At 43.5% G+C, this 26,360-nt stretch overlaps 1 protein-coding gene across 30 annotated transcripts in view; it reads right to left on the reverse strand.

Moving 5' to 3' along the window:
- Positions 1 to 26,360, reverse strand: part of PRKAG2 (protein kinase AMP-activated non-catalytic subunit gamma 2) — a 280,128-nt gene that overhangs the window by 55,678 nt on the left and 198,090 nt on the right. For 20 of the 30 annotated variants that reach the window (XM_070264151.1, XM_023638732.2, XM_070264170.1 and 17 more), the window contains one exon: positions 9,651 to 9,720. The exons of 2 other annotated variants lie outside the window; for them this stretch is intronic. In XM_070264151.1, coding sequence (XP_070120252.1) covers positions 9,651 to 9,720 — 70 coding nt within the window. Of the gene's footprint in view, positions 1 to 9,314; positions 9,622 to 9,650; positions 9,721 to 10,313; positions 11,019 to 12,557; positions 12,668 to 26,360 lie in introns of those variants that run through there. 8 more of the 30 variants (XM_070264165.1, XM_070264159.1, XM_070264169.1 and 5 more) reach the window with 5 other exon arrangements.

Raw genomic sequence — 26,360 nt, forward strand, 5'->3', positions numbered from 1 at the left:
ATTAACTACTTTTTAATTTCTTTTATGGTGATTGATGAAAGGGATAATTAACCAGGGAAATACAAATTGATAAAATTTATCCAAAAGTGATTGAAAAGATTTTTAAATTTATCAATACAGTTTTATATATTCAGGTTTCCTGTAATGTTATTTTCTAAATTTCTGCACTTATAATTAAGAAGCCCTGGGGCCGGCCCCATGGCTGAGTGGTTACTTCCGCGGCCCAGGGTTTCACCAGTTCGGATCCTGGGTGCAGACATGGCACCGCTCGTCAGGCCATGTTGAGGCGGCGTCCCACATGCCACAACTAGAAGGACCCACAACTTGAATATACAACTATGTACTTGGGGGATTTCAGGAGAAAAAGCAGAAAAAAAAAAGATTGGCAATAGTTGTTAGCACAGGTGCTAATCTTAAAAAAAAAGAAACCCTTCCTATTTCTAATGTTTTGTATTTTCACTCATTTTTTTCTTGAACAGACTTGACAAAAGTTTATCCACTTTATTGGTCTTTTCCAAGAAGTACGCTTTTCTTTCAATTGAACAAGACTACTTTTTGTATTCGGTTTCAATGAGTGCCGTCATTTCAGTAGGGTTTTAAGAGGGAAGAGAGAGAAATGAATATATACAGCAAACCATCTTGAATCCCAAGCGGGGCAGCCCAGTTCCATCAGTTCACTCAGGTGAATTGAGACCGTGCCTCCCCAGGTCCCCATAAGCGCACTGCAGTTCGAGACCTGCACGGAATGCTGTTCTGGCTCATACCGACACGTGATGGTCTGCCAGAGCTTAAATGTATGTCCACAAATACGAGGACACCTTTGGGGTTTAGCAATACAACGGATCCCCCTGCTGCGGGCCCTCTGGCTATCTCTAACACGACACATCGTTGTTCTTCCAATATGTGTACGCACTGTCAGGCATGCCAATTCCAAATCAAAATATGAGACAATGATTTACAGAGTGAAGCACTAACAACAGAAGATGTCTCCATAAGCTCACGGGCCTCATTCCTCCCTCGGCTCTGTCCGGCAGCAGCCCAGGCTTCTCGAGCGGGCACTCCAGGTGCTCCGAGCTCACACGGAGCAAGCGCAGAAGAAAGAACAGGGCTGATCTGGACCAAACCTAGATCAGGACTGCCATCACCTTCTGGGTGACCTCGACCAAATCACTTAATCTCCGTAGCCTGAATTTCTTCATTTATAAAATGGAGACAATCTAATCTCCCCTGCAGGGTGATTCTGAGGAATGGGGATAAATCAACTCAAACAGCCAATCGCAAATGCTGCCACCTGGATAGTACAGACAATACACACACGGGGAAAGTCTGACCGCACAGACACTGAAGCCATCGCCAGATAACAGTGGCTGCTGGGTGACGTGCTCACAGCGACCCCGATTTTTAAATTTCGCTCGGTGCCTTTTCTGTCCTTTCTAGGGTCACCATCACAGTTCTGTTTATGGAGCCTGCACTACACAGCAGACTCTGAAGTCAATGCCGTGCCCATGTTGTCTAATCCACACAGAATCCTATTAGCTAGGTACTATTATTATTTCCTAGTTACACATGAACAAACTGAAGCTTGAAATAACTTGTTTAAGGTCTCACAGACATTAAGGAGAAGAAACGGGACTCCAATCTGGGTCTGACTCATGCTCTTAACTACTAGGACACTAATTACACATGCACTTAAAGGGGGGCCCACATATATAAATGCTTCAAAGCTAGAGAAAACAAGGCAAAAAGGGAGCGCCTGACAAGGGCATAAATAAACATATGAGAATGCGGACGTGTGCACTCTTGAGATCTTCATGGAACAATTAAACATTCATTTCAAAGAAAATGCCGTACATGATCTATAAAATAATTTATTGTTAGCAACTTACTGCTAGTCACCAACGACCAAAGTACAACTGAAGACAAAATGAATCGGGTAACGACCAGAAACCTTGGGGACGTTACATAAACTCAGACACACAGGAAACAGCTCAAAGTGGGACAGGAGCAGCAAACAAAACATTAAAAAGTGACTAAAATTTAACCAAAAGGTTCCCAAATTAATTTCCTCCCCCAAAATGACTCTCCCCTTGTATTATCAGAGACAAGCTAGGCTTCTCGTCCCCTAACATCAGCACAAATGCAATCAGAGTCACAAAAGAAAGACATAAGACTTCTCCTCCGATACCAGATTATGCCAGCGAGCCGTCACATTTCTGACCACCGTTACCGCCTTCGAGCTGGTCAACTACTAGATGTACCACATTCGGACTTCCTATTTAGGTGGACACGCCCTTGTACCTCTGGGGGCCACAGTCGAGTCGTCTTCCTTCCGCCCATTCCTCTAGCTTGTCATCGCGTGTGGATCAGTACACGTTAAATTGGCAAATGGATTTCCTCTCATCGCCTTAAACGGAAATGCCTTATTGCTTCACAAGAAATAACATCAACCACTGAAAGTACACTAAGTCTGTGTGCCAAGGTTAAAGCTCCAAAAAAAGAGCTCATTTATGTAAGAAATGTTTACTGAAAACTAAGTCTCATTCACATAATATCTCTGAGACCTGGTAAATATTAAGTTTTCAGTCCCTATCCTCAGAGAGCTTACAGTTCAATGGCAGAGAAACATGAGCAAACGCGTTTCTCCCCACCAGCCCCTATCAACTGCGAGGGACCGTGAGATAACATGTGGAGGCCTGTCTGAGGCTTCCAGAAAGGCTTCCCCGAGGGAGTGACATTTAGGCTGAGATCTTAAGAAAACCGGCAGGTGGTCATGAGGAGAGGGAAGAGCACTCCAGGGAGAGGGAACAGCCGGTGTGAAGGCTAGAAGGCGCAGAGGAGCAAGGGGCAGTTTGAGGAACTTAAAGGAGGCCAGTACAGCTGGAGGGAAACGCAAGATGAGGCAGGCGGAGGGAAGAGCAGGTAGGGCACATCAGAGAACAGGTTGAGGTATTTGGACTCCAGCCTAAAGGCACAGGAAAATCATGGGAGGCTTTTAAGCATGTTAGTGACATGATTAGAGAGATGTTTTTATAAAATGTCAGTAATTACAGCACGGACAGTTGACTGGAGGGGGCCGGAGCAGATGCTGGGAGACATCCGGCTACTTGAATAGTTCAATAGAAAGATGACGATGGCCTCGCCTGATGGCACAGGTGACAAATAGAGGTAATATGCAGGAAGTGAAATCGAGAGGATTTGATTACTCGGACACGGCAGAGAGAGCTACAGCTGAACATCATTCTTGTCAAAAAAAGAAAAAAAGTAGGTGAATGTGGTGTCACTTACTGAATGAGGCTGGCTAAAAAAAAAGGGGGAGGGTGGCAGGAGACTTGAACAGAGTGACCGTGAAATGAATCAGCAGAGACACAGAGCAGGCAACAAAATACTTCAGGAGAGATCTGGCTGGAGGCATCCGTTTGGGCCTCAGCAGTTCTTAAAGCATCCTGGTAATTAGATACACAGGATTGAAACACTGGGCAACGGGTATCGCGGTAAGGAAAGCCATGGAAGGGAGCAAGACTGCTGAGGATGAGAACAGAGAACAAGAAGAGAAGTGGGCCTGCGACAGAGCCAGGAGGCAGTCCACCAGCTAACGTGCAAGAAGGAAGAGGCAGCGTAGTATGTGAATGAGATCTCACGCAACCTGCTACTAAAAAAAAAAAAAAAGGAAAAGGAAAGAGAAAGAACCATCAAGGAAATGCACAGCAGGAGTGGTGCAAGAGGAATGCAGGAGTGGTGTGCAGCAGAGGGATCAGAGGTCATCTCTGTTCACTGCTACCGAGGGTTCAAAGCAGAAGAGGGCTGCTGAGGGTCCCCCGGGGTCTGCAAAATGGCGCCACTGGGCCCCCCTGAGGAGCCGGGGGTAGCGGTGGAGGCAGGCGGAAGAATGAAGATGAGATGAGAAACGCCGAGGGCTCCGAATAAAGGATGATGGCACACTGCTCAGAGCGGGCTCTGAGCGCCCAGGGACTGTCCACACCCCGGTTCCCTCGCCTTCCCAGACACGTCCCCCGAGCTAAGTTACTTAGCCTCTTACTCTCTTGACTTCCTCCTCTGTAAAAGAGGGATGATACCAATATCTACCTCTTCAGGTTGTTTTGAGGATTAGATGAGATAAATGTAAAAGGACTTAGAACAGCACCTCAACAGACTTGATATGCCAGTGACTATAATCGAGGAAAAGGGATATAAACACTCTTCCATCTTTTTCAAGTAAACTCCAAATGCTTTGTAGTATCCACAGCTTTCCTACTTTAAAGTTCACAGGTATTCTGGTATAGCAACCTGTCAGGGGTTGTTCCCACCCCAGGCAGAGCTGCAGGAGGGAACCACTCCGGCCACTACATGGTCATCTCAAGCACCAGTCTGGACTCCGGTCAGTCGACTGGTGCACTCAGAGCTGAGTGCCCACCAAGAGGCAGACAAAGCTGGTCCTGAGGGAGAAGGTCCCAGAGATCCCCCCATGGCGGAGATGGCCAGGGGGCAGCCTTGGCTCCTGATGACCTTCTAGTGACTTGCGAAGCCTGAGGACAAGCCCCACGTTTGGACGTCCCCGAGTTCTCTTCTGCACTCTCTTCTTGGTTGAAAGTAGTCAGGATCTTTCCACTGCAGCTAACAAACCTCCTCAGTCTCTAAAACCACTGCTCTACTGACCAAATCTAAGACACCGTAAAATGGGAAGCTACAGGCTGACTTCAGAGACACTAAAACGTGTACCTAAAATCTATTAAATATGGCAAGGTTTTAAACATGAGGCCATGTAGAGAAGAAAATTTTTAATTGTAAGTATTTTATAAAATTATGACCAGTTTTATAATCAAGAAACAATAAATCTCCTGCCTAAGAGGAGTATGCCAACCCAGCAGAGAGGGCGGAGTCCAGTCTGGATGACAGGTGCTCCGAGCCTGCCAATACCACAAGACCGGACGACGGGCAACCGGGCTGTGAGCACCAATCTGTCACCACCAGGGGTCAGTACCCCTCACATTACTGTCAATAAACGTCAATAAAAGTGGACTCAGCTGAGCCGCACTGAGAAGCTGCTCTAAAAGCTGAGTGAGGAGGGAATACTTTACTAGGTTACCACAGATACACACAAGGACCATTCTCCCTTAAGGAAATCAGAGCAGCTTCTCTTCTTCATTACCCAACCCCCTCCGAGCCTTTTCATACATTCTCCGCCCAAACGTCCTACCCCGGTGAAACTTGAATGCCGCAGACATACGGTGTCCATCCATGTGCTCCGGCCCTTTGGAGAGCCACAGACCGCTACCTATGATTTTTGCCCCTCCGACAAGAACCAATCTTTGCTCACTTCAGGCAATATCCCCCAGCTGAGAATGAATGGAGTTGGAGTAAACACAAATTTTTGGGTTTTTTTGTTGGTTTTTACAGAGTGGTTGCTGGTTGCTTTAGATCTTATTTTTGAGCTAGAAGGAAAAGTACAAGTTAACCACGTGCTGGCCTTATTTTACAGAGAAAACCCACAATCACAACAACAACAAGACAGGCAAGTGAAGGCCCAAGAGACTATGGATTAGCCAAGCATACAGCTACTTCGTTACAGAGCGGGGCCTAAAGTTCGGAGATTCTCGACTGACAAATAATGCTTTCCCTCCTACAAAAAGTGGCCCCTATTTCTTATGTATTTTTGATCAGTGTGGACTAGGCTGACCAGTCTTTCTATAAAAATAAGTCTGGAGGTGAGTTCTGAAAACATAATACTTTGGAGAAAGCCTTGCAGGGGAAGAGGAAGAGCCAGGACAGAAAAGCTGGCCTGGGAAAAAGGAGGCAGATGGCGAGGGAAGAGAGCGGAGAAGCCGACTCGACAGGCCGCTAAGAAGTGGGATGAACCAACCACAGGAGGTCACTGAAAACCTGAAATACCTGAAGAGCCCAGCCAGCTGCAAAGACAGGAGGGAAGCTAGGAGATAACACGGAGTGTCAGGGGCTGCAGAACCCTCGAAGTAGCGCCAGAATTATAGATATTAATCACGACTAAATCGCTGAATAGTTATCTACTTCAAAAAGCAGTCACAGGTTGTGTTTAGGTGCTTACAAAGTACTTGTGCTTGGTCATGCCATTAAATCAGTTCAAGACAGTTAATCCTGATTGAAAACAAACATAGCCATGACTGATATAATAAGAAATCTGAAAAGCAAACACATCAAGTGATTGCTCTGGGCTAGACACTGCTCTCACCGCTTTGCATATCCTGACTCCTTTCCTCCTCCCAACGTTCCCACAGAGTAACTTCAACAGTCAGCGTGCCCACTGAGACACCGAATCACTGCCCAGCACCTACGAGGTGCCAGCCACACCGGGCACTGGGAAGAGAACTATGAACTGTGGGAGAAGCACAGAAGGGGATTTAGGCGACAACCTCAAAGACAGGGTGAGAGGTGGGTTGAGCTGTGAAATATCAGCAAGATTGGTAGGGTGGAGAAAGGGAGCAAGACGTCTTACCATCAAAACGCCTCATACCCTAAGGCCCAGAGACTGGGAGGGACCACGAGGGACCCACCAGTAGGGGTCTGGCAACTATGCCGGTGGGCCAAATTCGACCTGTTTAAATCACCTTGTACTGGAACACAGCCTTGCCTGTCGATTTGGTCTCAGCTGCTTTCTGGCCCTGCTGTGGCGCCGGCAAGGTGAGCAGTCCCGACAGACACCGAGACCTCGACCCTCTGGCCCTTTACAGAAAAGTGTGCCGACAGCTGTTCCAGAGCCTTGTTATTCAGAGGGGGCTGTGAAGCTGCAGCAGCACCTGGGAGCCCGGCAGAAACGCAGCCCCTCAGGTCTCATCCCAGCTCCGGAGAACGAGAATCTGCCTTTTAAAGAGCTCTCTGGCGATTCTCATGCACAGAGAGGCCTCCAATCACTAGCGCGCATGGCGGGAGGAGGCGGTGGGGCTGCAGATGAAGAGAAACCTGCACTTAATCCTATATATAGACAGGACAGTGGGGAAGATCTGCCCGTAACGGAGCATGCTGTCACTCCACGCTCTAGAAAGGTCTCTCTGTCTGAGTGTGACGGTAAGAAGAGCTGATGGCAGAAAGCGGGTGGGCAGCGGGTGTCAGAACCCAGGCAAAAGAGGACCTGAACCATGCAGGGCAGATGGTGGTACAGCATTTCCTTTCTCCCCAGAAGCAAACGACATTTTAAGAGATTACTCCAACTTCACCAGTGCCTCCAAATTTTTCTAAGAAATACAGTATCAGTTATTACTAGGAAAAAGAAAACACTTGATAACAAAAATATTAGTAATCATGTGTTTCCCTGTATTCCCAAAGCATCTGCTTCTAGGTGATGCCTCCAGACCGCAATGCATACATTAGGACGTCAACTGGGTGAGAAGCAAGTTCAAAGATTAAACGAGAATCTATGCAGCAGCTAGCTATCTATTATGCGGGCTGCGGACGCATCAGTTCACAGGATATTTAAAGGTGCAATGTCTCACTGCCAGGACTTTTTTTTTCTCCCCAGATAAATGAAAGATTCTGCTTGATATTCAGCTTTTCTGCATTTTGGATGAATAAGCAATCTAAAGTTCAAAAGAAACAAAAGCAGCATTTTAGACAACCACGTCAACACTATTCCTTCTTCCAGCTCGGCTAGCAGCTTCCAAGCAATTGCTTAGCACTCTGCCTCCTTAAAATTCTAGAAAAGTTTGACAGGGTTATTTGCGGGATTCAGTGCACTTTACAGGAATGACAGCAACACAGATAAAAATAGATGGGTGACAATGGGAAATTCCCTTTCTTAGAGGCTTAGCTTTAATACTTCACATTCATTCCATTGGCAGAAACAATGCAAAAGAAATAAGGCCTGTATATTTGCTTTGAGAAATGCAGCATAACTAAATTAATAAATCTCAAGTAAGAAAAAAACCCACCAAATTTATGTTGAGAATAATCTCTATGTTAAATTCATTAATAAAAGCCTTAAAAAGTGCATGAATTCAGTACAACGTTAATGGCACTTAAAAAATATTACCTATCATTTACAGAGTACTTTCTACCGCTTTACACTGTACTAAATACCATACACGGAATATCTCATTTAATGCTCAAAACACCCATATTAGCTCCATTTTACAAATGGGGAAACTAAGGCACAGAGAGGTTAAATAACTTGTCCAAGATCACACAGCTAATTAAGAAGTGAAGCTAAGATTTGAAGCTGGGTCTATGCTCTTAACCATAAGGTACCTCTCTAACAGCATCTGCTCTATACTTTCCTCTTGCCCCCACGTGAATCTGAAAAAAGTTTAAATGCAATAGACTCTCATTGTTACTAATGTCAGGGACAAAGAAAAACCCTATGATTTAGACATTCAAAGTCTTAATGGAAAGGGGGGGGCACACCACATTGCCCTGTGGACAGTGGCCAAAATTTGACCTGTAAGATAATTAAACCGAGGAATAATAAGGTGGATTCAATTTAAGATACTGGATTATTTTTCAGTAGGATAAAATTCAAATTAAGCCCCAGTAAAATTCTGAAATGTATCATGTAACTGCTTGTTAATAATAAATATGGATGCAGACTTTTAATAATTACTATGAAGGCATTATCTTCTAGCTAACATGTTTGTAAAATAAACATAGGCACTGGCCTGACACCATCGGGTTAACGTTCTCACACTGGCTGTGCATGCTTATTTAAGCAACTGCCTGACTGTAAACGAACAGAAGTATTACAGGAAAGTTGGCACAAGGCACAGCATCCACATGGCACATTCTTTGTCCCAGGAGCTTTATTCTATCAACACTCTTGGAAAAAAGAGAATCACTAAATAAATAATGGAAGTACGTAAGATAGTGTGGAGGTCTTTTAAATTCCTCAAATTGTCAGGTATCTTAAATACAGTTCTTTTTCGACTCTGAGCTCACCATATTCCATTTAAAACACAAATTTTGTCAAAGAACAAGCTCATCTCCTTCAAATTTTAATAGTTTCAAAATAAGATCCAGGCAAAAGCTCACTGTATTCCACCTTAAACATTAATTTAGCCAAAGAACAAACTCATCCCCTTCACATTTTAACATCTTCCAAATAAGATCCAGGTAAGTAAGAAGAAAGCAGGGCAGGAGAAAGGAAAACCGAGTGGGAGAAGAGGCGTAGAAATGATGGAGTGACAGGGTCACCTGAACTCAGAACCAATCCACCAAGCCACTTCTGGTTCTCCTCTTTAACTTTCCCTATTAAAACAAGGAGACACACCCTGCCGGTCCTATTTTCACAAATACTGGTAAGGGAACCGGCTTGTGTTATCTAAAAGTATGGACTGTGAACACAATTTGGGGGTTACCTCTACGCGGGTGGTGGGATCACAATCACCACTGCATGACACCTTGCTGTCATTCGAGTTCGGCTAGTAAGGACAAAAGGGCCGACCATCCGTGCCGACGGCCGGGTTGCGGGGCTCCCCTCTGAAGCCGGCTAGATCTCACCCTCCGGAAGGCACCGGCGGGCCCCTGCAGACATGCCCCGCCGGCTCGGCGTCTCCATCCCCGGCCCCGGCCGGGCGCGCTGCCCGAAGCCGGGCGGCGGGGTCCCGCGGCCTCCGGGGCGTGGAACCCGGCTGTCCCCGCGCCCCGGCCCCTCGGCGCAGCGACGAAGGCGCGTTCCGGCGGGGGGCACTCACCTTCTTCCTCCAACTCGAATTTCTCCAGCATGCCGGCTTCCGCAGGTCCCGGGGCCGCCGCCAGCGCCGCCTGAGGAGGAGGAGGACAGGGATCAGCATGCGCTCGGCGGCGCAGCCGGCCGGGGCGGGGCGGGGCGGGGCGGGGTGCGGGCGCGGCGGGCGCGCGGGGGCGGGGGCGGGGGCGGCCGGGAGGGGACTCGGAGCGCGGGCGGGTGTGGGGGCGGGCCCGCCGCCCGGCCAGCGCGCCCCGGCCTCTCTCGGCGCCCGGCCGCCGGGAGGAGGGGCCTCGCAGGACTGCGGAGGGCGGATGGCGGGGCGGGGGCGGCGCGGCCCAGCCCGCGGGCACGGAACAGCCCGGGCGGCGCGACCCGGCCCACCGCCGTCCCGGGCCGCAGGTGGTGCGGGCGGCGGTCCGGGCCCTCCGCCCCTCCCCGAGTGGACCGGGCCACCCCCCCCTCCGTGGGCGGCTTGGTATGGACCGGCGAGGAGGAAGCGTGGGAAGAGGCCCCCGAGGAACCAGGGGCTGGCTCGCGAGAGGGCGGCTGGGGCGCCCCCCTCTGGCTACAGCCCTCCTTCCCGCCAGGGCCGCCGAGCGGCCATTAGAGGAGGCCCGTTTTCTCATCCTCGACTCGTCCTCCGCCCCCACCGCACACATCCACTCACCTTCCCCGCCAGCCCCGGCCAGCGCGTCCCTGCAGGTCTAACCTGCGCAGGTGTGGTCTGGGGCCAGCCCAGGGTGGGGCCCGAGGGGGGCGCCGCGGGGTGGGGGCGGGGCGCCAGGGAGAGGGGCTGGGGGCTGCCGGACCCCAGAGGGAGATGGCCCCGCAGACCACCGGGGTGATTGCTGGCTCTTCTTTTTTATATTTCAGATTAAACTGCTCATCCCCTTCCCCTGTTAAAAATAAATTGTTCCGTGGGTTACACGTATTGTAGATGTTGCTATCAGTGTTACCCAGCCCCGGATTTCTTAATTTGCTTCCTCTCTTCGCAGCCCGTTCTCTTCTTTGGGTGAGCCGCTGCCAAAAGCTCACATAAATCTAAATCTGGCCCTGGCCACTCTTGACACTCTGGATCTGGGTATCTGAGACTCTCCTGTCGCCAACCCAGGTTGGCAGGCTGCGAGGCTGGCGGCCGAGGGCTGCCTGGAAGAGCAGGGCAGCCGGAGAGGGGACGGGCACCCCATTCGGTGAGGCGCTCCTGTGTGACAGCCAATTTCTGCCCCACCTACAGGGGTCTTTGGCTCACTGCAGAACGCACACACCCTGATAACGAGATTAGCTTTCTAGCGCTGATCAGGGCTATAAAGGGACCCCAACCTCTTGAAAGGAACTTGGTTCCATCACTCTTGCAAGCCTAGCCTGGAAGAACAAGTGCTGAAATCTCTTTTGAGCTTTCTATTTGCTCTGGCATCTCAGGTGGGCCAATCCTAAATCTTAAACTTTTCCTTAAAGGGGGCGGGAGCGGGGGGAAGAAGAATAAACTAATTTTGTAAGATGTTTCATGGTAAAAACCTACAGCTATGTCATGCTTAACAGCAAAAGACTGAATGCTTTCCCTCTAAATCCAGGAACAAAGCAAGAATGTCTGCTTCCACTCCATTTTTATTCAACATAGTCCTGGAAATTCCAACCATGCAATAAGGCAAGAAAAAGAAATAAAAGGCATGCAAATTGCAAAGGAAGAAATAAAACTATCCCTATTTGCAGATGACATGGTTGTCTGCATAGAAAGTCCCAAGGAATCTACCAAAAGGAACCCCCCAAACAAAACAAAAACCCTAAAACTAGAACTAGTGAGTTCAGGAAGGTCATAGGATACAAGATCAACACACAAAAATCAATCACATTTCTATATACTGACAATGAACATGTGGAAACTGGTATTAAAAACAATACTATTTGCAATCACTGCAAAGAAAATTAAGTAATTAGGTATACACTTAGAAAACATGTACAAGATCTGTATGCTGAAAATTACAAAATGTGGATGAAATGAAAGAAGACCTAAATAAATGGAGAGGCATCCCATGTTCATGGATTGGAAGAGCCAACACAGTAAAGATGTCAGTTCTCCCTCAAATTGATGTCTAGGTTTAATGCAATTCCCATAAAGATCCTGATAAGGTTTTTTGTAGACAAGATAAGCTTATTCTAAAATTTATATGGAAAGGCACAAGCTCTAGAAGAGCTAAAACAGTCTTGAAAAAGAAGAATGAAGTGTGAGGGATCACCCTACTCCACATTAAATCTCACTGTAGAGCTACAGTAATCAAGACTCGTATTGGCAGAGGAATAGACACAGTGTTCAACAGAAACAGAGAATCTAGAACTAGACCCACACAAATGTGTCAAATCAGTGTTTGATAAAGGTGCAAAAGCAATGGTGCTATAGCAATTGGACATCGAAAGGAAAAAAATAAACCTCAACCTTAGCCTCACACCTTATACAAAAATGAGCTTACATTGAATCATGGACTTAAAAATAAAATGTAAAACTAAGAAACTTCTAGAAAAAATAGGAGAAAATCTTCAGGACCTATTCCTAGGCAAAGAGCATCAAAAGCATGATCCATAAAAGAAAAAATTAACAAATTGGACCTCATTAAAATTAAAAGCACTTGCTCTGTGACAGACCTTGTTAAAAGGATGACAAGACAAACTACAGAGTGGGAGAAAATACTCGCAAACCACACAGCCAACAAATGACTAGTATCTGGACTACATCTGAACTCTCAAAAATCCACAGTAGAAAAAGAAAACAATCCAGTTAGAACGTGAGCAAAAGACATGAAGAGACAATACACTGAAAAAGATATACAGAATGCAAACAAGGACGTGAAAAGACATTCAGCATTATTAGTTATTAAAGAAATGCAAATTAAAACCACAATAAGCTATTATTACATACCTATTAAAATGGCCAAAATAAAAATAGTGACGACACCAAATGCTGGGGAGGATGCAGAGAAACAGTATCACTTCTGCATTGCTGTGGGGATGCAAAGTCCTTACACCACTCTGGAAAACAATTTGGCAGTTTCTTAGGAAACTAAACATGCAACTGCCACATAACACATCAATTGCACTCTTGGGCATTTCTCCCAGGGAAACGAAAACTTATGTTTACACAAAAACCTGTCTACGAACGTTCATAGCAGCTTCCTTTGCAATAGCCCAAACTGGAAATAGCAGATGTCATTCAACAGGTGAATGGTTAAACAAACTATGTTACATCTATACCATGGAATACTACTCAGCAATAAAAAGAGATGAACTGTTAAAATATATAACCACTTACATGAATGTGCAGGGAATTATGCTGAGTGAAAAAAGCCAATCTCAAAAGCTTACATACTGTATGATTCTAGTTACATAACATTTTTGAAATGACAGAATTAGAGAAATGGAGAACAGATTCGTGGATGCCAGGGGTGGGGGTGGGGGAACAGAGGTACCTGTGGCTATAAAAGGGCAACATAAGGAATCCTTGTGGTGATGGAAATGTTCTGTATCTTGGCTGTGTCAATGTTAATATCCTGCTTTTGTGATGTCACTCTATATTTTTCCCCCATGAGTCAAGTCAAGCTGATTTAACTGTGTGGAGGAAATGACAATTTGGGTTAAATAAAAAAAAAATTTTATTGAGATATAAGTCACATACCATAAAATATGATTTTCAGTATATTTACAAAGTTGTGCAACCATCTGTGTTTACAACATTTTCATCATCCCAAAGAGAAACCTTGTACTTGTTAACAGTCACTGCCTATTACTCCCTTAATCCTCACTTCTAGCCCGAGGCAACCACTAATCTACTTTCTGTCACCATAGATCTGCCTATTCTGGACATTTCATATAAATGGAATCATATAATATGTGGTCTTTTGTCTTTGGCTTCTTTCACTCAGCATAATGTTTTCAAGGTTCATCCATGTAACATGTATCAGCACTTCATTTCTTTTCATTGCTGACTAATATTCCATTGTATGGATACACCACATTTTGTATTTCTGTTCATCAGTTAATGGATAGTTAGATGCTTTCCACCTTTTGGCTACTGTGAATATTGCTGCTATAAACATTCATGTACAAGTGTTTGTGTGGACATATTTTTTCATTTCTCTTGGGTATAGACCCAGGAATGGAATTTCTGAGTCATATGGTAACTCTATATTTAACATTTTGAGAAAATGCGAAACTGTTTACCACAGTGGCTGCACCTTTTCACCAGCACCACATGAGGATCCCAATTTCTCCTGTACTATAGTTTGCAAGATGTTACCACGGGGGAAACTAGATAAACGGCATGCAGGATCTCTCTGTATTATCTCTTTTACAACTGTATGTGAATCTACAATGATCTTGAAATGAAAAGTTTAATTTTAAAAAAAGTATGGTGGTACATAGTGGAAGTGTCAATCATCCTAATTTTTGAAAAGTTTACACTTTATTGCAGTAATTTTCGCATAATTTTAAGAAGAAATCTCTAATGGATGTTTACTAGGATCACTGTCAATTTCACCTGTAATATTTTTTTGGGAGGCAAAAATGAGCAGCAAGTGGGAGTATGTATTTCTGGAGGCTGTGAACTCTGCAAAAGTAGTCCTCAGACTAAAAAGTCCTGTACCCACTACTGTAGAAGTTGGCAGAGAAAATAGAAATGGAAACACACTAATGTGAGTCTCTTAGGTTTTACTTCCCTTGATAAAGGGTGTGCTGGAGTAGATGAAAATAGAAATGTTTCCATATAATATGAGAGTGAGGCTGAATTTATTCCATAGGTTGTTTTCACTTAGTGAGACATCTCGTTTTCTTTCTTAGAAAGGAGCACAGTCACAGGACACTAGAAAAAGGTGGATGAAATTGTTCTCTGTCACACCCTAGGTTGATTTCAGGAATTTGAAGGCCTGCAAAGCTTTTTAGGCATGCACATAAATGTTGACAGGGTCAGATGGGTGATGGATGAGTTATTAGAAATAACTTAAAGTTGGTGGTCGTTGGTTGCCCTTTCATGGTGATGTTTTCTTAAAGTCTCAACAGACTTCTATGCCAGACTTAATTTTAGCTATTTCAGGCGGGCGGGGAAGCCCGGAGAGGAGGGGAGCAGGGGGAAGGGCTCGGGCAATGCTCTTTGTGCACAGAGAAGGGCTTGCATTTATGATGCTAGCTCAGCCCTCTGGAGGACAAAACTGACAAAGCACGATAGAAAGGCACCGGGTTGTCCTCGCTGGGCCTCATGCAGATCCACAACAGCTCTACCTGTATACCGTCGGCTTCTGCAGCCACTCTGGGCTACTGGACTTCAATGGGGCAGGAGGGAGCGGAAAGCTCTGAGTTGAACTTTATTGAGAGACTGCCTGAAAAATATGGAGCCGTTACAAGTGTGACTTTTTTGGTTGGTGAAAAATGCTAAATTATTAAGGTTTGTCTTACATAATTACGCCCAGGTGCAGCAAAATACAGTATTTTGAATGTAATTTGAATTCCCTATCAGAAGGGAAAACTTAAGACTGAAAACTTAATCAGAAAACAACTGCCAAAAAAACTCTCCTTTATGCACTGAGGTCGGATATGAGTTCACTTTGCTTTTTTTTTTTGGTAATCTTAAATAGCTACTGCAAGAAATAAATCAACCTTAAATACTGGATAAGTAGCTCCTGAATAATTTAGCATATTGAAACCCAAAGCTTTGATGTTTCTCCCTGCTGTCTTCTCTGAGCTCTGGCTTTGCTCTGCAAAGGCCTCTGTGCGGAAGAAGAGGCAGGATGGGGACCTCCCACCCGTGCCAGGGCCGGGACAGGAGCTGCGGGCACCGTCTCCTTCTTTCTCTGCACTCTCTAATCAGCCTTCACCCTACCCCTGTGCTGACTTCCAAGCCTCATCGCAAGCTCACGGCTCTCCTAAGCTCCAGACCGCCTCCTGCTCATCCCTATTTGAATTTTCTACAGACAATTCAAACTCATCCACCTAGAGCAGTGCCTGAGTCCTCTGGCTTTGTCTTAGTGTCCTTTGAGGCGGCCTCACTTGTCTCCATCTCTGCTACAACTCCTTAGTCAGGCTGCCCCATCTCACGCTTGGTTGTTGGACCCGCTCCAGTTCCTCCTGTTGTGCCCTTTTCTAGTCCATTCTCTACCCTGGAGCCAGAGTGACCTTTTAAAAACACAGACTTGTTCTTGTTACTCGCCGTTTAGAACCGTTCGGTGACTCTTGGGAAGCTTTAGGAATGTCGTGCAGACTCCTCAGCGCACAGCAGGGGCTTGATCATCTTACTGCTTCACCCTTGCTTGCCAGTTCCCTCTGCGTCCCTCCCCGAGCCTTGATGCATAGTTCCCGGAATATACTCTGCTCACTGGGCTAAGGGTTTGAACATTCTGGCCTCTCCTCCTGCTTCCTCTGCCACTTGGCTAGTTCCCACTCATTTCTTTAAGAATGAGTCTTAAGAAAAAGGCTCAGTCTTCACCAGAAAGCCTTTCCTGATTCCTGACCTCTTCTCGCAACTTCCCTGGGTAATTGCTTCTCTTCACCCGCAGACTTCTATGAGGCACTTAGCGCAGGGTTGTGATTTACTTTTCTGTCTCCTCTAAGTCCCACAAACTCTTTGAAGGGGAAGAATGACTCTGTTTGATCATCTTTGTACTGCCTGTGCCTGACACATAGTAGGCAGTCTAAAAATATTTCAGTGAAATGAATTGCTCGTTATTAGCAAATCAATTAAGAATGTGGTCGGTAAACATTGATTTTAATAGCAGAGATGGGTTCAGAGATGATTTCACTCCATTTACTCAGGCCTCTCCTGGACCTCATTCCTATTTAGAAACGATTATACCCACTTTCCCTTGGGCGTTGGAACTGACATTTTGAAGAGAAAAGAAAGTGTGCTAAGAAGTAACAGCAGCAAACATTTTTATTTGAATAGACTCTCTCCGAGGACTAGAAGCTGTTGACAGACTTCACATCTTGGTTTGGATATTGGCAGAGGGCTTTGCCAGCTCCTGCTGCCACCCTACAATTTTTGTTTCTGTTAAGTGAAAACAATTGATTTTTTAACATGGTGTAGAAATTTGATAAAAACTAAGAAATATAAGATATTTAACACCTTACCTATTAATTCTTCTGATGGATTTTCATCAGTATATTTGGGGAAAAGGTTTTGTCCGTTTTGATACTTTTTCAAATAACAAGTTTGGGTGCTGAAAATAAATTTAGTTCCTTTCCTAACATTTATTTATGATTTCCTTTAAAGAACGTTTATTTCACAGTATCTTTTCAGAGTGGCAAACAATTTCTACAGTTCAACAAGTCAGCTGAAAATCTGTTTCAAAGGCAGTGTTATTAAATAAGAGATGAAGAAAATGGACTAAATGAAAAAAGTCCTTTTTATCTGGATTCTTTCTGTTAAATTATAAGTTCCCCTAAAAAGTAGACAATGTTAAGATTTTGAAGACAGTCACTCAGCAAATATTTAATATCTGCTATGAGCCAGGAACCATGGTAGGTGAATCAATAAAACCTGGTAGGACTAGAAATGCACAAACATGTGAAGTAGGAACCCTACACAGACATAGGTTAGTTTGTTACTCCTCAAATTCCGGTTCTCTGGAGCTCATCTGTCAGGGTCTGAAATATGTATTTCACTAGCCTTTCACAAGTACATCCATATTTGCTTTTATTTTTTGCTAATCAAAATATTTTATTACTAGGTTTGTGTTTAGCGTGACTTACTGGGAGCTAAACACATTTCTATTTTGTTGACAACTCATAGTACCATAATACTCTGCAAACAAAAAAATATGTATTGTTCAACAAGTTCAATTAACCTTTCAATTCTTAATGCTTCAAGCCACAAACTTTGAAATGTGCTGTATTTCTATTATAAAGCAACACAAAAAATGACGTAAAGTGACAAGGAAGTCTTTCTTCACTGTTCTCTACTCCCCTCCCCTACAATTGGCCTACTCATTGACCCTTTCCAGACAGACCACTGTTAATAGCTTTTCAGCCCTTTTTATCTTGTCATTTCTGGAAACTCTGGCCATGAATTGGCGAAAAGTTACAGAAATGATTGAGACAGATGACTTCCACTTTTGTTCTGCTCTGATCTACATAAAGTGATCAAGAGGAAGTGTAACAGTCAAGCTGAAATAAAGGGACCTGTTAATGCTTCCCTTGCGTCTTCTGCGCTTGGCTCCGGGGACTTCTGTGATCTTTATTCACTCTCTGCCGTGCTACGTAGCTCATCAGGATGGATTCGGGTGAACTGGGGATGCAGGCAATTCAATGCAGATGGAAGGCTTGCATACGTCAAAATGTAAATCTTTTAAGAAAGATTTTTATTGTCTCTTTTTTATTGTGATATAATTTACCTACAACAAACTGTGTCCATTTTAAGTGTACGATTTGATGAGTCAACATGAAACTGCCACTACAATCAAGATACAAAGCATTTTTATGACTCCAAAAAGTTTCCTCCTGCCCCTTGGTGTTTCATTCCTCTTTCCATCCGCGGTCTCAGGCAACCAGTGATCTACTTTTTGTTACTACAGATGTTTTCCAGAATTTTACATACATGGAAGCACACGGTATACAGTCTTTTGCACCTGGATTATTTCACTTAGCATAATGATTTTGAGATTCGTTCACTTCATTTTTATTGCTGAGTAGTATTCCATTGTATGGGTATGCCACATTTTGTCTAACCATTCACCTGTTGAGGGACATTTGGGATGTTTCCATTTTTGACCATTGCGAATAAAGCTCCTATAAACATACACAATCACTTCTTTGTGTGAACACGTTTCCACTTCTCTTGGATAAATATGAAAGAACAGAATGACTGGGTCATATGGTAGGTGTATGTTGAACATGACAAACAGCCAGTTTTGCAAACTGGCTGTACCATTCTACATTTCAACCAGCAACGTATGAGAGCTCCAGTCACTTGACACCCTCCTTAAATCTTGGCATGGTCTTTTTTTTTCAGTTATTCTAGTGGATGTGTGATGCTTTCTCATTGTGGTTTTAATTCACATTTCCTGAGGACTAATGATATCTTTTTATGTGTTTATTGGCCATTCGTATATCTTCTCTTACAGAGTGACCGTACAAATCTTTTGCTCATTTGATTGGATTTCTTTTGTTCTTACTGAGGTGTATGAATGTAGCAGGCAGACTCTGAGATGGGCCCTGATGATCCCCATGTTCTTGTGTAATTCCCTCTCCCTGAGTGTGAGCTGGACCGAGGGACGTGCTTCTAACCAGCAGAATACAGCAGAGGTGTTGGGACATCACTTCCAGGATTAAGCTACATAAGATTGTCGCTCTGTCTTACTAGCAGACTCTCCCCGCTGCTGGACCACGTGAGCCTGGAAACAGTCATTCCCCAGTCAAGCCTTTAGATCTGACCCTTGGTCATACACACGTAAACATTTTATCCCATTCTGTGGTTTGTCTTTTCATATTCCTAACCATGTGTTTCAAAGAGCAAAATTTTGATAAGATCCGATTTATCCTTTCATGGTTTCATGCATTTTGTGTCCTATCTAAGAAATCTTTGCCTCCCCCAAGACTGAAGATTTTCTCCAATGTTTCCTTCTATATGTTTTATATTTTGACTTTTACATTTAGGTCTATGATCCATTTTGGTTTAATTTTTCATTATGATATATGGTAAGGATTTAGGTTTATTTTTTCCATACTGACTCCAGTTGTTCCACATCACTTGTTAAAAAGACTTTATTTTTAGGGGCTGGCTCTACGGTTTAGTGGTTAACTTCGGCACACTCTGCTTCTGTGGTCTGGGTTCACGGGTTCAGATCCTGGGTGCGGACCTACATCACTCGTCAGCCATGCTGTGGCAGTGATCCAAATGCAAAGTAGAGGAAAACTGGCACACATGTTAGCTCAGGGAGAATCTTCCACAGCAAAAAAAAAAAAAAAAAAAAAAAGAAAAGAAAAAAAGATTTTATCTTCCCCCATCGAACTGCCTTGGCACCTTCATCTAAAATCAATTGACCATATATGTGGGCTCCATCTCTGGACTCTCCATTCTGTTTATTGATCTATATCTATACTTCCATCCACTAGCCCTAGTGGTCTAATGGTTAAGATTTGGCGTTCTCACTGCCATGGCCCAGGTTTGTTTCCCAGTCAGGGAACCACACCACCCATCTGTTGGTTGTCAGACTGTGGTGGCTGCATGTTGCTGTGATGCTGAAAGCTATGCCACTGGGATTTCAAATGCGAGCAGGATCTCCCATGGCGGACATGTTTCAGTGGCGCTTCCAGACTAAGACAGACTAGGAAGAAGGACCTGGCCACCCACTTCCAAAAAAAATGGCCATGAAAACCCTATGAATAGCAGTGGAGCATGTCTGATATAGTGCTGGAAGGGGAGAGGATGGCACGAAGAGACCGGGCAGGGTTCTGCTCTCCTGTACACAGGGGCACTAGAGTCAGAATCGACTGGACAGCATTAACAACACATACTTTCAGCATGACCATCCTGTCTTGATGATCGCAGCTGTTTAGTAAGTCTTGAAATCAGGTAGCAAACATTGTCCAACTTTGTCCTTCCTTTTAAAAATTGCTTTGCCTCTTCTAAGTCCTTTGTATCTCCATTTACACTTTACAATAATAAAAAAAAAAAGCCTACTGGCATTTTGGTTGGGATTGCATTTGATCTGCAGATCAGTTTGGGAAGAAGTCACATCTGAACAATACTGAGTCTTCTAATTCATGACTGTGTGATATCTTTCTGTTTATTTGCGTCTTCGATTTCTCTCAGCAATCTTTTGTAGTTTTCAGTGTAGAGGTCTTACATATCTTCTTGTTAAGTTTATTCCTAAGCATCTTATGTTTTTTGATGCTCTTGTAAATGAAATTGCTTTTAAAATTTCATTTTCCAATTGTTTGCTGCTAGCATATAAAGATACAATTGATTTTTGTACATTAGCTTTGTATCCTGTGACCTTGATAAATTGACTTGTAAGTTCTAGTGGCTGTTTTGTTGATTGCTTAGGATTTTCTACATAAGTAATCACGTCATCTAGTGCCTCTTACCTTTAGTTCTTTACTTTCTAGTTCCCTGATACTGTATAATTTTACCTATACTTATGTGTTTAGTGTATTGTATGTATGCTCTGATTCTTATCTAAATAATTACTTTATCCCTTGATTCAGAAAAGATGGTATTTCTGATAGTCTAGATGATATTATATATGTAATATATATAAATATATATGTAATATTATGTATTACAGAAGTACTAACATGCATGAATATATGTGTGTGTGTATATAGATATACGCATATACATTTACACACACACGCACACATATATTCCCCACTTTAGACTCAGTTGCAGGCCCCTTATCAGCAATGTGTGCCCCTCAGTGTGTGGCACATTGTACTAAGTTGTAGTGGATACTGTAGGCTGACTACTTGGCATCCATTACTCTTCCGCCACCTTCTTACCTAGAATAACCCCCTGATTTTGTCACAGTATATGCCCTTTCCTTACACCATTAGGATGGTGACAGTCTTTCTCAAGCTATCCTGGACTAAAGGGAAGGACTTACGGTTGGGGAGAGCCAGCGCCCACATGCATGTCCCTGCCCCATCCTTTATTCTCGCCACAGACATCATGTAGCCCTGATTGTTACTGAGGACCAGCTTTCAGACGAAGCCAGTGCTGAGAGAGAGAGAAAGACCTTGGGTCCTTGGTGACATCATTGAGCAGGCCTGTATCTCACCTTGCCTGGGGCCTGACCCACCTCTGGACCTGCAACACTAGACAATAAGTGTCTTTACCCTTCAAGCCAGTTTGATTTGGAGTTTTCTGTTACTTTGAAGCCAAAAACATCCTAAGCGATATTTGGGTATTATGTCAGATACAGGCCCTGCCCTCAGAAGGTGATATTCTAATTAGGCAACGGTTATATTCTAATTGTGGGAACTATATTTCTGCATATGTAACACTGTAAAAAATTACAAAGTAGTTTAAGTAAAAAGAAAACTGTAGCAACTGCTTAGTGTACACAAATGCTAAGGAATACTTTGAGAGGAAGGCTTCCTTTAACAGATGTATTGAGGCCGATCTTCAAGGAAGCCAAGGAAAGAAGGGCATTTCAGATGACGGCCTGGCAGAGGAAACGCTCTGAAGGTAAAGACACTTGCAGGCAAATGGCCTTCATCTGAGAGCTGAATGTTCTTGGAGAGAAGTTACAGAAAGACTGATAGAGACCACGGGGAGCTACAGCAATGGAATTCGATTTCAGAGGGTAGGATAGAAGAAGGGAATGCAAATTTCCTCCAGCTGTTTTTGGCAATGTGAAAAGATTTTAACATCCGCGTAGAGTGGAAAGGGATGGTTATGGGAGAGCCTGGAATCAGCGAGGATAGTTAAAATGTCTTTACAATGAGTGTAAAAATTATGTGAGCATGTCTGAGAAGTATCGCAGGGATGAAAATAGTTTGGACTTGGTATTTCAGTGGATTAGGAAATAAATAGAAAAGAGACTAGAATATCAGGGAAAATTGACAGGATAAGCCTATGTGAGGTGAGAAGAAAGGAGAAATGCTGTGATAAATCTGTTAAACGTCAGATGTACCTTTTGGTATGTACCTAGAGTGGCTGCGAGTGTGTGAGCATCTGCAGGAAGGGAGGAGTGGGCGGTGTGCACCGTGTTGGGGAAGAATGACAGAGGTCCTTGACTCATCAGCAACGATTCCCAAACTTCAGCCAGGCGCCATTTTTATGATTTTTGTCATATCCCCTTAGGACTTGTATAATTATTGAAATTAACTTTTAAAAGAAACTAGTCTTTAGGCAACAATTCCATGAAATCATAGATTTGGATGTTCTAGATATATTTTTTCCTGATACACAAATATGTAGCTATTAAAATGTTCATCCTTATGCCACCTAAAATCATCTCGCATCCCATAGTGGTACTCACTCTACACTTTGGGAAAACTGGTCTAGGAGACAAAAGGAGTTGGCGCCAAGAGCCAGAAGCCGAGGGCTGGCGTCACCTGGGCAAAGGGAAGAGACTTCTGGCAAGGAGCCGGGGCCTCTCATTGCAGCAACAGACAGGCCAACAGGATGAGAGAGGAGACAGCGCATTTAACAAGGGGTGGCCCAGGAACCAGCACAGCATGTCTACTATGACTGGAATGTGAGAAACCGGGCTGCCAGAAACGCAAGTCTACACCAGTGTTCTGAAAACTGTAAACGGTGACCCACTCATGGGTCATGAAAGCAGTTTAATGGGTCAAGAGTAGTTTAGTTTAAAATAAAATATCATAGAAATATCAATTTGCACTGCAGGTTGTTGAGGGTAATTCTTGTTTCAAGAAAGCTGTCTTACTTATATATACATGTATGTAAGTAGAGGGTCAATATTTTTTTTGTATCATACTTATAGACTAGATAGTAAAGAAAGAGCGTATAATTTCTGATGACTCTTGGTTGAAAGATTTGGTCGTCCAAACGGGACATTAGTTACAGAAGTGTTGCTTGTCACTAAGCATGATCAAGTTTCCCTTCACCAGAGAGAAAGTAGCCAGTGTCTGCAAGGACTGAGTTAACCTGAGGGAAGAAAGATTTCAATTCACTCATTTTTTTTTTTTCCCTTTTTCTCCCCAAAGCCCCCCGGTACATAGTTGTATATTCTTCATTGTGGGTCCTTCTAGTTGTGGCATGTGGGATGCTGCCTCAGCGTGGTTTGATGAGCAGTGCCATGTCCGCGCCCAGGATTCGAACCAACGAAACACTGGGCCGCCTGCAGCAGAGTGTGCGAACTTAACCACTCGGCCACGGGGCCAGCCCCTCAACTCACTCATTTTTAAGTCACAAGTAATATAGTGAAAAATTAGTCTATACCAAACTTCCTTGACATTTTGGTTGGTGCTTTTTAAAGGTATATTCAGATATATAGGTCTACACATCTTGGAGGAATTGCAAGCGTGCACACACACACACACACACACACACACGGGAGTGGCAAAGAATAATGATTACGTAGTATTCCTACTTTTTTTTTTCAAATATCAAAAATGTAGAAGAAAAATAGCCACGGTTTGTTATTTTCCTGCTGAGAAGTGGGTGGTTAAGAAACCTTTCCCCCCAGGGAACGGTGTGTGTGTTAAGATTGGGACCAGACGAGGGGATGAGGTTATCGTCACACATCCTATGAAACTCAGTGGTCCCTGTCTCCTGTGTTCCTGAAGATCGGTGGATTACATACAGTGATGCTTTACAACAGCAGTGCACGCCTACGGGCTGTCCAGCAGTTCTCAAAGTGTGGTCAGAGGACTCCTGACGGGCCTTCAGGGGGTCCACAAGGTTGAAACAGTCCACGATAACATGAAGGCGTTATTTGCTTTTTTCCCACCACTGGCTGTATGTGCCCCATCAAAGTCAACACACCGGAAAACTCCAGCACCTTTGCTCAAGTCAAGGCAGTGACAAATAAGACTAACCTTCCATTCTGGGGGAAAAAAGCCAGTTTCACTTAAGAGTGCCCTTGACAGTGCAGTAAAATTTATTGATTTTTATTAAGTCTCAGCCCTTGAGTACCTGTCTTCTTAATATTCTGAGTGATGAAACAGTAAGTTCACATAAAACCCTTCTGCTTCATGCATTCTTGAAGAAGGCCACTCACGTGGTGGAGCTGCTTTTCTAATGGGACATTGAAAAACTGTGGTTATTCAGACTTGGGTATTTTACAGACATTTGTTTCCAAAATGAACAAAGTGAGCTTGTCACTTCAAGGAAAACCACTGACCAAATACGGTTGCCAATGATAAAATTTGAGGTTTCAAGCAAAAATTACAATTTTGGAAAAGCTCCATCTGCCACAATGAGCTTGACAGCTTCCCAATACTTAGACTTCTCTGGGGGACATTGGCGGCATTATTAATAAATGTGATTGTGCTTTTTGGATATTGTGGAATGAAAGGTGTCAGCACTTAGAAAATCTGCATAAGTCAGTGACCCAACATTTTCCAAGCTACCAATGCATGCTATGACGAAAGCATGCATGGGTTAAAGGTCCACTCAAAGTACAAGATGGATGAAGTTTAATGTAACAGGATAGACTATTAAACAGACTACGGAAGTTCACTATAATGGTTTCAGATTCCACATTGCAACTAATCTTTAAGAAAGTACTACTTGTCAAGAAGACATCCACAATTTTCTGAAGAGGCTATTAAAATACTCCTCCCATTTCCAACTACATGTCTGTGAAAGGCTGGATTTTCTTCAGGTAGAAAAAATTCTTTTTAAAATCCTTTTTCTCTGGATTAAATGCCCTTAGATATGTTAGGTAGGCATTTCTTTCCATTTTTATTGAGAAACTCCCTTTGATTATTAAAAGAGAAAATCTTCATCATCATAGTAGAGACAAGTACCCCTACAATTCAAATTTATATTACCTTTTGTAAACCAAGAAGTCCTGTCATGTCAGTCACTGTTTTTTGTGTGTGTGTGTGTGAGGAAGGTTGGCCCTGAGCTAACATCTGTTGCCAATCTTCCTCTTTTTGTTCGATGAAGACTGTCACTGAGCTAACATCTGCGTCAATCTTACTCTATTTTATGTGGGACGCCGACACAGCATGACTTGGTGAGGGTGCTAGGTTTGTGCCCAGATCCGAACCTGCGAACCCCGGGCCACTGAAGTGGAGCACGCGAACTTAACCACTGCGCCACTAGCCTGGCCCATCACTCACTGTTTTTTCAGTGTTAGAAAAATTACTATGGAATTTGCTTTTTCGAAAAAAAAAGATACTAGCTCTTTGCCTAAATGCTTTTCAACACATATATTTTAAAGCGCAAGGCATTTTAAGCTATTTCAGTGTTGACTAATATAGGTTGAATGACCTTCAGTTTGAAAACAGGATAAAAATGGTCCTTACAAAGTGCGTTCTCGAGAGTTAACAGAGCATGCAGAACTTAGTCACTCCCACCCTCCAATATGACAACGCTACATAACCTCAGGATCCTAATCACAATTAGGAAGACCCAACAGATGAACTGACAGCAATTTGGAAATTCTTTTTTAATCTTACACGCTTCTTTTAGTATACTTCCTACTGTGGGATGAGCCAAATCAGTGTGATCTTTTCATATATTTGTATAAATGTATATTACATATATAACATATATAATAAAATATATTACATATGTAATACATAATATACTACATAGTATGTATTTATATAACTTATCATAGATATAAATATATATTTATAATGATGGAAATCTGTCAAATTTCTATTCCTAAAAAGAGATTGAACCCTATTTAAGTTGATAAATGCCCTCATATATGATATAAGTTTACCTGTCTAAAAAATAATTATTAGATATTTTAAACCATGATGTTTTCAAAATGAGAAGAATTTCTATGTTTTATAAGCACTGGGTTCTTCTTGATCTATTTTTGGACAAACCAATCATTTTGAAATAGTCACACGATGTCCGTTAGCAGACAACAGATATGACAACTCAAGGGAATGACTTTGCCCCTATTTAACTTTATCTTCAAAGAAATATGTCTACATGATGTTAAATGGTGATGAGCAAGGACAAGACTTACATCAAAACTGTGGCCTGGCCCCCAGATGCAATCACTTATCATTTAGCGTTTTCCCTCTCTAACTCATATCGCTAAACAACAAGCTTCTGTGTTATCAGTTTTAGTCATTTCTG

This window comes from Equus caballus, chromosome 4 (assembly GCF_041296265.1).
Source record: "Equus caballus isolate H_3958 breed thoroughbred chromosome 4, TB-T2T, whole genome shotgun sequence".
Taxonomy (NCBI): domain Eukaryota; kingdom Metazoa; phylum Chordata; class Mammalia; order Perissodactyla; family Equidae; genus Equus; species Equus caballus.